At 28.3% G+C, this 12105-nt stretch overlaps 1 protein-coding gene across 1 annotated transcript; it reads left to right on the top strand.

Annotated features, from left to right (window-relative positions):
• The first annotated feature begins 493 nt into the window (after positions 1-493).
• LOC114188523 (EPIDERMAL PATTERNING FACTOR-like protein 5) lies at positions 494-1873 on the top strand. Its single transcript, XM_028077096.2, has 3 exons — positions 494-724; positions 815-864; positions 1470-1873. The coding sequence occupies exons 1-3, from the start codon at positions 601-603 to the stop codon at positions 1701-1703; spliced, it is 408 nt and encodes a 135-aa protein (XP_027932897.1). The 5' UTR covers positions 494-600; the 3' UTR covers positions 1704-1873.
• Positions 1874-12105: the final 10232 nt, after the last annotated feature.

Here is a 12105-nt window from a genome sequence, read left to right as displayed (position 1 = left end):
AACCCACACCACCTCATTGCACAACCCTTGTCACATTCGATCGTTCCACTTTTTTTCATCTTCCACTTCTCTCTCTCTCTTTATCACAAAATATGTGTCAAGTGAGAGACTGAGAACAAAAATGTACGTCTGATGTCTACACTTCAACATTGTACCAATATATCACCCTAATTCAGTAATTGACTTGTCTCCAACACATTTTTTCACTATTCTTTCTTCAATCTTATATCTTTTACTTCAAATTCACTGCATAATGTTTAACTACCCTTTTAATCATAATTTTTAACACAGAATAACTTACCTTAAACTTTAGTTTAACAGTCTTGTCTTTACATTGGTGTTGTGTTAGATTACATCATGTCATATATGGTATATGTGCTTTTTAAGCCCTAGACAAATCAGACAAATGGTTTAAAGTGTTAGGTACTTCGGTGTTTGTTTAGAGCTTCACATTTGCATGGTACGTAAAAGTCTCTGGTGCTGTAAACCCTACAACTGTGGAGAGAGATTGTTTAAAGGTGAGAGAGAGAGTGTGAGTCATATTTTGCAACCTCTCCTTGTTGATCTACTTCCTTTCTCAAGGTCTTTCTTCTTGTTGTAATGGAGAAGAAGATATCACATGCCAACAACAACTTGATAAACAAAACAAACTTCTTTTTCTTCATGCTGTCACTCCTCTTCACCACCACCACCACCACTAATGCCACTACCATTGCATGTTTAGGTATACTTTTCCATCACTTTCTTTACTCTCTACTTTTCCTCATCAAATCAAACTAAACTCACTTCAACTTCTATCCCTTCTCCAATGCAGATGCAACCAAGTGCCCCATGTTGCCCAAAACTCATGCAGAAGATCATCAGGTACTAACGTTAAACAGAAGTTATGTTCCTTTTTTTCTAGGAATTACTTCTTAATGGTGATTGTTGGAAGCCTTACATCGACCGAAGATAAGGTCAATTCACAATATATAAGTAGATACAATCCTCAACTTATAAATCGATTATGTGAAATTGAGTTAGGTCTAAAGTTCACTTATAACCCATGATTAAGTTAGAATAGTTTTATTGAAAACTTGACAGCATTTTCTGAAGTGTCCAACATTTTACCCTCCCAAACACAGAACAAGCAATTAATGCGCCAAAAAATAGTTGCAGGGTGCAAGAAGCTTTGCAAAATGTGAGCCGTCAGATACATGAGTCAACTGTGATGGAGTAACACAAGGGGTCAGTGGACCATGTGCTTCCTTATTGGGTCCACAGTGCACTGAATTGATCACTGACTATTCAGTATTGATGCATGCTAATAAGGATCATGCATCCTTCTGGTCCCACTTCCCACGTTTACCAGAGATTAGACAAAACATGTTACACTCAAATTTCTGTTTGTATGGTCATGGTGTTTGTGTTCCTATTTGTTGCAATTTGAACACCAAGTAATTACTGTGTAACTATGTTTTTTTGACCAGGGGAGAGTTGGACATGGCATGGTGTTTGAAGGCAAAGCAGAGGTTTCCTCGGATTGGTCAAGGAGGTTTCTGGTTGGACCTGGGTCATCACCACCCCTCTGCACCTCCAAGTGTGGCAGCTGTACACCCTGCAGACCGGTGCATGTGACGGTGCCGCCGGGCACTCCGGTGACTGCGGAGTACTACCCGGAAGCGTGGAGGTGCAAGTGTGGTAACAAGTTGAACATGCCTTGAATTTTCCATGATTTTAGCGAGAGTAGGGAACTGTACGTTGATAAAAAAATAAAAATAATAGTTCATGTTCATGAATTATCATGCATAATATCGACTATTAGCTTTGTTCTCAAAATTTAATTACTTTCTTTTCGCTCTTTCATTAACTGTTTACTTTAGTGCCTTGTATATCTCAGTACCTGATACATGATGTTTATGTAATTCTGTGCAGGTTCTATTGACTTTATAATCTAAGGCATAGCATATAAAAGAAATTAATTACTAATTTGGTTGTTAATTCGTTTAGTTCTATTTTGTTAGATTGACGTTGTTGTCTGAAAGTGTCCAAAGAGTTCGCATGTCACTTTGTTGTATGAGCTATGATAGGATAACAAAGCGTGTTTTTTTTTTTTTTACGTAGACAAACTTTCCTATTTAATTAAAAAAATATTATTTTATTATTTTATTTTGGTTAAAAAATAAAAAGCTAATCTACTTTAATTCTATTTTTAGAAATTTTAAACTTTGTAAAATTTGTCAAAAAATATTTTGTCGGAAGATAATTCTCCTTGTTGTATTTTTGAATTTTGACATTTTGGATTTCTTTTAAATTTTTGGCCAGGTCGGTGTTAGTCTCGTGTTACATTAAAGTCATGTGTAAATGTTAAAAAGCAATGTTATCTTTATGTAAAAGAAAAATGATTTTTTGACTACTAAATTTTAATAATTTTCTCTTATAATTTTATGTATCATTTTTAAATAATTTTTCGTTTTTTCATATTATAAGATAAAATTGTCAAAATTTAGTAATCAAACTATGTTCTATCCAAAATATAGGAGTTGTTCAATTTGTTTAACTCAATCAAACACTTAATTTAAAATTTAGTTGAAATGAATTATTTACCTAACAAAAATAAATAAATTACAAATTTATAAAATTAAGTAAAATATATTAATAATTTAGTTTAAATTTGACGTGAATATTAACTATTTTTAGTAATGTTGGAGAAGTTATTAAATTTATAAACAAGTTAACAAAAGGAAAATACATTTTTTTAATTATTTTAAACATTAAAATTTAAAAATTACAATCAAAGCTTTACATTTATACTTACAATTTTACAAAATAAATAATATTTTTTACCAATTTTTCATATAATAGAATAAGTTTTGTAATTTATTTATTTTTATTGATAAATAAACTTAATTCAACTAATTTTAAAGTTAGTGATTGACTTGCACAAATTGAAAATCTTATATTTTATAAAATATAATATTGTACAATTTTAAATAAAATTAGAACTCAATTGAATTAAAAAATAAATATAAAAAGTAAATCGAATACAAAATACTTACATTAACACTTTCACCACGTGACATTAGCATCGGTCGTATATGTACATGTATTCTACGATTGTCTTCTCCTGCGCGAGCGGCATTTGGCTGAGCCATTTGGATTTTTGCTCCATTTGATGGTTCCCTGTTATGTTGAAGAGGTAGATGGATAAAGGGGTGGCCAAAATTTCATTTAATATTTTCCAAATCTAATGTTAGTTCATCTGTGGTAGATAACGTTGCCTCTTTGCAGATTCTTCAAGATTTGTACGTCTTTATATGTAGTTCTACAAGTTCTAGAAATTTGTTTAAAAGGTATATACCTCAAGAAAAAACAATCAAGAAATTTCTTTCGTATCAACAAATAGTAGTTGTTAAATACTTTATTTTTGTAGTTCTAGAAGTGTACGAGAAAATATTACTATATTTTTCCTTTTTAATCATCTATTTACTAAAAAATCATAATAATTTAGATTTTGATTAATAAATTAAGGGTTAAATATGTTTTTGGTTTTTTAACTTTTAGTGAAAATTAGAATTAGTTTCTCTTTAAAACTTTAGGCCAATTTAGTCCTCCAATTCTAGAAATGTATGTATATAGTTCTTTTAACCATATTGTTTTAAGTTTATTTGACGTTTCAAACACTTTTTTCATGATAATATTTAAGTTGTTTACATTATTTGACTTATTTTTGCTTTCATGTTAGCTGAAAAACGCAAATAAAATGTCAAATTAACTTAACAAAATTTTGTTAAAAAGACTAAATTTACCCAATTTTTAAAGATGGAAGACTAAATTGGTCCAAAGTTTCAAAGAGTGACTAATTTCAATTTTCAATAAAATTTAAGGGACCAAAAACATATTTAACCCATAAATTAATTATAACTTTTTGTTAATAATAAACATTATTTTAAATAATAATTTTTTTAGACTTAAAACGTCATGTAAATATAAATACCCTTACACAAAGAAAAAACAGCTTAAAAATAAGTAATTAACTTTGTGAATCTGCAATTCCACTACTTAACTTTTCATAATATTTTCTCATTACTTTATTATTTGGAGCATATTTTTTTTTATTTTGAATAAACAGTAAACTTATTACAATAAGTAAGTATTGAAATATTTTGTTTTCTATCCAATAAAGAAGAGATAATCTTAGTATAAAAATTTTAATTGCATCGATTTATTTGAATTCTAGAAAAAGTTAAAGTAATTGACTATATGTTTGCTTTTTAATAATTGTCCTATCTATTTGTTAAATAGAAAAATAAAATTAATATGTTAACATTGATTACCGCTAAGAAATTTAAAAATTTATGAAACAATAAAAAAAGTTCTTCAAAATTAATTGCATTATTAATTTTCCCAATAATAAATATAATATATATACTAATTATCAAAGTCCATGTTTAATTATTTAATCAATTGATTGAGTTAAGAAAACAATTTTAATGAAATCAGTATACTAAAACTGTGAATTTTTATCGTATTTTCTTGGAAATAAATCTGAGAAGCACTGGTGTAAAAAAGATCATTTAATTTTGTTTAATAATTTTCACTTTTATTAAAAACGAAGTTTTTTAAAATGTTACAGTATTTTAGAAATTATTTGCACAATTATAGGTTACGGTTCTAAAGTAACATAAGTGTATATTGGTATAGGCTAATGTTCTTTAAAGAATCGAAGCATATAATGACATTGTGACATTTTTTAAAATATTTGAACAATTATAAATTTCAATTCTATAAAGAACTAAAACCTTTTCTTAGCCAGTTAGAAAATAGGCTTCAATTTTACAAAGACAATATATTTTTTACTCGAGGTTGAATTTTTAAAAGTTACTTTCCTCCCACAGCATTGTGTCGCTATAGAACCCCTCTATATCTCCTTTACACTTGTGAGAGCCCACACTCTCCTTTCTTTGTTGCAACTGAATAGGTCATTGTTGGTTTCCTCCACGCAACCCTTCTCCACTGTCATTGTTGGTCGTTGCGAAGCATTTTGTTCTCGTCTCCTCTCTCACAAAGCATCTTGTTCTCCTCTCCTATCCATTTCTATTCTTGGTCACTGCGAATCATTTCTTGTTGCTTGGGGCTTCGTTTTCCTCTTTCTTGCATTTGTTTTAGTTTGATTAATGTTTATTTGCAATGAGCAGATACACAGTGACACGTTTTGGTCATCATTGTAGGTTCGTCAAGGTCGTACCTTGCTCCATTGCTGACACCTTGGTCCATTGCCCATGCCTTCTCCTTCCATTGTTTAGGCATTGCTTATTGTGTTGCCCACCCCGTACATGTGTAGCCTCCCATTTTCGCATTCCATTGTTCGAAGCATGCTTCCCTTTCTGCATTTAAATAATTCATTTTTTTTACGTCACATATAGGCTTGGGTTACTTTCAGAAGTGAAGCCTATCCATGAAAGAATATGCTTCGGTTAAAAATCAAAGCCTAAAGTCTCTACTTTTTACCTTGCCTTAATATGCTTCGTTTGGAACCAAAGTAGAACCCCAAAAATAATCAGTGTCAAACTCCTTTCCCGTTCTAGTGAAGCGTAATGGTGATTTTTTTTTTGTTTTTTTTCAACTAAAAGTTTTCAATATTCAAACTAGAGAAGATATGATTTCATTTACGCTCATAAAAAAATTGTGGTTTCATTTACGAACATACTATAACAAATTTCATGTACTAATTAGGGTGAATATTTAATTCTATTTAGTTTGGTTCAACAAGTAGTTATCGGATCAACTCATTAGTATTTTTGTGAGTATATGAGTTCCAAGTTTCTCATATTTTACGTGAGAGAAATCATTATACTCATAATTTAGCTATAATTTAGATTTTATTTATAAAGCATAGTATATATAGGTTAATATTTTACCTTCGTGTATTTTTTTTTTTATAAATATATTTTTTTTATCATGAGTTTGGTTTGTCGCTTGCTTTATTTTTCATTTTCTTTCTTTTTTATTTTAATAAAAGAATTATAATAATGACAAATGATATATGTACTTTAATGACGAGATAACTGAAATATGAAAATTCATATTAATACGAGGTTATTTAGACTATTTATCATTAAAAAGTAAGACTCTTGATATATTACTTAGAAATATCTAATATTTTATGCAAAAATAATTATCTAATATTATACGCAAAATAATTATCATTTATAAATAAATATTACTATTACAATTTATAAGATTGTGTTAGATTCGTAAAATAATTATCTAATATCATACGCAAAATAATTATCATGTATAAAAAATATTACTATTACAATTTATAATATTGTGTTAGATATAATAAAAAACCATGCACAGATACAATTTTCCCTTGTTCTATGAAAAACAACATGGCCATGATCATCATGGTCATGGTTGCTTCTGGGTTGAGTCTTCTTCATTTGACAAAGACATTGTTTTGGATTAAGACAAATACAAGTGTACAAAGGAAACAGTGTTTGTGTCGGTCTTTCACTTTTTTGAGTTACATGTGTAAATTCTCCTTTCAATTGTGGCATCACTAATTGCTTGAAGGATTCGTCACTTTAACTCAGTATCACGTATCTATCACTATAACTATATTTTCATTCGTGTACGTCTCTGAAGATAACGTTAATTTGAGGTGCATTAATTCTAGGTTAGGGTTTATACTAGTGGACCTTAATTATTGCTTCAGGAGTTGATTGTTAGACAACACTTAAATTATTGCTACAAAACATTATCCGTAATCCATTCAACATGTTACGGGATACAAATAGCTCTTTGCAATGATAACAAAGTGAAAAGGGAAAATGATGTGGAAATTAATTTAAATTACATTAATTATATGTTTACTTAGTTCAACAATTTCAGCCCTACGCGTGGGTTATGTTGGTCCATCAATGAGTTCAAAATCAAACTATTTTTTTTTTAAAAGTAGTGAGCAATTTTATTTTTTATCGGTAATTGTTAATAGAAAGGATCGAATTTATAATCTTTCTCTTTTTTTTTCTTCTATCTATTAAGTCACCTTATCATTCTAAATAATCTCCAAATAATGATAAATAAATAAATGTTTTTCCAATAATTATATTAAATATGTTCTCTTATAAAAAAAATATACTTGACTCATTTTCATCATTTAGGTCTACAAAATTCTAATTCCATAACTCAATGTGTATTCATTAAAATTATACATCAATGTCAAGATACAGTGTGAGAATTTTATTTGATTTGCTCATCACATCATGTCTTAATTTATATTTGATTTAAGAAAATATTTCTCCTTTTAGTAAAAGTTTGTGTACTCAATATTTTAGATAAATAACTGCATTATTTATATAAAAAATATAAAATAAAATATTTATATAAGAAATAAAAATATTTTGAACAATTAATAGAAGATCAATTTTTAATAAGAATAAAATTTAAAATAAACAAATTTACAAAGTAATTAAAATTTAATTAAATCAATATTTATTACTAACCAATCTTAATTAATTTAATTAATTATATTTTTTTATTAGTATATATTTTATGTTAATTCAATATATCATGTTAATTATAATCTTTTTTATATTTATCTTTATTCCTAAAATTCAAAAGTCTATATAAGAGTTTATTGGATTATATTTTATATAAGACATTTCACACCATTCTATTCCAAAACCTTAAGGGAACGAACTCAAAAGTCTATATAAGAGTTTATTGGGTTATATTTCATATAAGATATTTGACACCACTTTTACTCCAAAATCTTAAGACAATGGTGTTATGAATATTTATTATATTTTTATATAGAGTTTAACTTTGTCTATTTTATTCTATGAAACTTTTGACTCATACTTAGACTATTTCCAATAGAGTTCTCTATAGAAAAGAAATAAACTTTCATCACTCATATTTATTTCTTTCGTATATTTTGTAATTTTTACTATAGTCTTTTCTATATAAACTTCTATTCAATATTCGAACAACTCTTAAAAAAAAATTTTTTTTTCATAAACCACTTTTCATTTCATGTTATAACTCAAAGATGAATTATATATTTGAAATTATATATATAGTAAATAAGTTCTCCTTTTCCATCTCCAACTCTACGGTAAAAAGATAACTCTGATATTATATTAAAAGGATTTTTAAATCTAATTTATTTTATAAAAATTAACATATAAAATAATATTTATATCCACTTATATATAATAAATTTATAAATCTTCAACCAAATCTGTTATACAACACAAATTTATATAACTATTTAGAATTAAATTACATATTTAATTTATTATTAAAAAACTAAATCCACCTTTTAATAAAAAAATTTATCGATGCATGCATGTTCTCTAATGAATTGACATTATTAACGAGTAGCTGTATTGATTTGCTTGATTTACGCCGATTGCATTTGCATACACTTTGCTGCTTCATGCTTGTCTGCCAATTATTAGCAAGCACCGCGTATTCATGCATCTACCTTTCCTTCAAACTGTATAGCCCAACTTACACAATAATGATTTTAGCAACAAAAAAAAAATAAATTTGTTCCTACCACGTTCAATAAAAATTTAAGTCTAAAATAATTTAAATACCATTTCTTTCGTTCCGAAAAGTATTTTAAAAATAACTGTCACTAGCTATGTATGCAAGTGACACATAAGCAAAGTCAAATCAAATTAGAAATTAAAATGGATAGTTTTAAAAGAACAACAATCAAATAATAACAATCTTCATAAAAGTTTCATAGATTAACCAAAAAATATCTCATTAACAACTAATTTAAATGACTAAATATTATTAATCACTAGTGACAAATTAAAATATTAATTTACAAAATAAAAAATTATTGATTACTAATTAGTTACTATTATGAATAAAAAGTTATAATTAATCGCGATTTCTAAAATTTAACTACCAAGATTTGATTATTAAAATTAGTTGTTAATGAAATTTTTTTAGGGTTAAAGACCCTTTTTTTTGTGTTAAAAAGTTGGGTTAGCTTGGGTAAAAAGACCTAAGGGCAACCCACTTTGTTTTCTAAGACCTCCCATCCCGCTGCTCCCTTACTCTTATTTTGTTCCCTCTTTTGGCCATAACTCACTCCTTTCTCACGGTCTGAAAACAAAAAACTCTATTAGGACACAGCAAAATCCTCCCTTAAGTCAACCAAATCCTATTCCTTCGCATAAGTAAGACTCAAACATCAGTCTTTTAGTGTGTTTGAGCTTTGGTTCCATTGTAATCTCTGCTAGGGTCTCATTTTGTCTTCCTTGTTCTGTTGTGCCAGCTTCGTAAGCTGAAATTGTACCGTGGTGCTATTCTTTGGGTGCTTGTTTTGTTTGGCTAACATTTATCCAGGTAAGAGAAGCTATGATTTTTCACGTTTTTAAGTATTTGCCTATTTTTAGTTATGTTTCATGCTTGCTTGTTATTGTGGTTGCCTGAAAATGTTGAAATGTTGTTTGGTTTTGTTAATGTCTGATGTTGCACGAGTGAGCAAGGAAGGAACATGTTGTTCTCGCCCAAGCGAGCAACCCTCGCCTAAGCGAGAATAGCAGAAAACTCCCCAGGTTTCTGCTTGAGTCTAAGCGATGTGCCTCAGTTTTGAGCGAAGATAAATCTCGCCCAGAAAGTCTTGCTTAAGCGAGAACTCGCGAAACTTCACAGTGTTCCATGTTTGCAATCTTGCCCATACGAGAGCTTTTAGCTTAAGCAAGAGGCTCCTGTTGCCTAAGCGAGAGCTCTTTAGCTTGAGCAAGATTGACAACAAAGTTGTTTGAATGCTTGTATGATTCCATGATGGATTGATTTACCCTTTTTAAAGCATGAAGTATGATGTTGCATATGTTTAAGGCGATGAAATGAGACTGTTATATATTGTGTTTGGCATGAAATGAAACATGATTTGGTTGGTTGGTTGAGTATTGCATGGAATTATGATGTTTCAAGATAACATGTGGTTCTGGTGTGAGAAACATGGATGTGGTATGAGTTAAACGTAATTTCATGAAACTCTTGGCAATATTTCATGGTAGTGTAGTTAGTGTATGTCTTGATATAGGAGATGTCTAGATAAAGGAAGGTATTCTGAACTCTGATAATCGTTTACACTCATATGGAGTAGAAAGATTTATGTGGTGAGAGTGGTAGAAGGTTCTAGTCTTGGGAGGTGTTTGAGCCTAAGACAAAATGGGATTAACCTTGTGTGTGGTTGGTTGATAACCCCTTATGTCTAGACTCTACAGAGTTTAGAAACCATGCATACTTCCTTTAAAATTCTATATCAAGTGCATAATCTGGATAATTGAGTTTGAGGGTCTTGCATTGTTTGACTTCACATGTCTTGTGTGCTGACTGAAATGGCCATTTAAAAATCTGCTTATATACTTATGTGGTGAAATTTATTTTATCTTTACCTTACCCTTTTCTCTCTGTGTCTGTGTTTTTATTTGGTTTTCTTTTTGCGATGATCACCAAATCCTTGGTGTGAGCAAATGCGGAGACTTTTGACGATCATGAAGTTGGCGGGGAAGTTGTTGTATAGCTTGGCTTCCTGGATTCCTTGTTGCTCGTTGTTGAGTCTTTCTTCGTATGAACTATTATCTTAATTTTATTGTTCTGTGAACAACCTTTTGTTAACTGTTACATGTTTAGTTTATGTTCAAGGCATTATGTTGTGCATTTGGATATTTCTTTCGGTATATTATGGATAGGTTGATCCTTATATACTTTCTGTTTATTGCTCTATTTTATCCCATGAACATGTGACGTACTATTCTTTAAAATTATTCTATTAAATTGGGACGTTATATATTACATATATAATCACTTTTAAAACAAAAATATAAAAAAAATTAATTTAAATTATTAACGAAATAAAAAAATCATATTTGAATTAATTTTATCTATAAATTAATATTAAAATATGTACATTTTGTCAAAAGGTAAAAACAGAATATACGAAAATCGAAAAACATATACATTGATGAAGATTGCAGAAATCAAAACAAGTATTATGAGAAAAGTAGAGATTATAATAATCCAAATTATGAAGTGTACGAAAACCATGTTATTAGGTTTAAAGCAATGTGTTTCCCAGTTTGTGGACAACATATTTGAAGACTCTGTTGTTGCTTTGAATAATTTCATTGTTCATTGCATTATTGATCAAACGCGTTTGAAACATAATTGATTAGTTTGTCAATAGTTTAATAAAATGTGTGTATAGCTTCAAGATTTAATTCAAGATAGATCACTGTATAGCTTCGAAATTTTTTAATAATAAAACTTATATTCATAGTAATCCAAATTATGTATTGTGAAAGTCACTGCCGTCTATGTTTTTCAATCACTGATACTACATTATTATCTTTCAACCAAAAAGCTTTCTCAATTTGCCATTTGACTCTCTTTACTTTTTATAGAGAATCAAATTGAGTACGGATTGGCTCGTCACTACAAATAAAAAAAATTAGTTTATTTCGGTTTATTTGATTTGTTCTATGTTGATGAATTAGTAGATTGATTCATTTGTAAATATTTTTTTATAATTTATTTTATATATCTATTGTATTATAATAATAATTGTATTATAATAATAATGAATTGACCTATTTTTCTTTTTATAATATTAGAATTAAAGTATTCACCTAATTCTCAAAATATTACTATAAAGATAATATAATTAAAGATTAAAATATTAACGTATATAATTTTTCAAATAAATTAATTAAATTTTTAAACTATTTAAATATTATTAAATGATATTATAATATTTAAAAATATGAAATTGTGATTATATAATTAAGAGTAATAAATAATTATAACAAAAAGTTAAAAAAAATTATAAAATAATTTTGATAGGTTGAATGGTTAATTCATCTGTAAATTAAGTAAGTCGAGTTTAGCTTAATCTACTTTTAAAAACATTAAAATTTTCTCACTTAATTTAATTCAAACTCATAATGAACTAACTCACATACTGAAATTTATTTTGATATATTTTGAAGTAGGACGGTGATAGTTTGATGTCGATACTCCCATTTTACACTTATATATTAATACTTTATTTGAATAATAATATTTTATTAAAAAGTTACTATCAGA

Source organism: Vigna unguiculata, chromosome 6, assembly GCF_037176805.1.
Source record: "Vigna unguiculata cultivar grain cowpea cultivar isolate G323 ecotype 2 chromosome 6, ASM3717680v1, whole genome shotgun sequence".
Taxonomy (NCBI): Eukaryota; Viridiplantae; Streptophyta; class Magnoliopsida; order Fabales; family Fabaceae; genus Vigna; species Vigna unguiculata.
Note: the sequence above shows the minus strand (reverse complement) of the source record. Positions and strands in the feature narration are given on the sequence as shown.

Excerpts from the sequence above, each read along its gene's own strand:
- LOC114188523 (XM_028077096.2), top strand. The coding sequence starts at position 601 with ATGGAGAAGAAGATATCACATGCCAACAACAACTTGATAAACAAAACA. Across the intron at positions 725-814 it reads CACTACCATTGCATGTTTAG|ATGCAACCAAGTGCCCCATG; the intron begins GTATACTTTTCC and ends TCTCCAATGCAG. Across the intron at positions 865-1,469 it reads CTCATGCAGAAGATCATCAG|GGGAGAGTTGGACATGGCAT; the intron begins GTACTAACGTTA and ends TTTTTTGACCAG.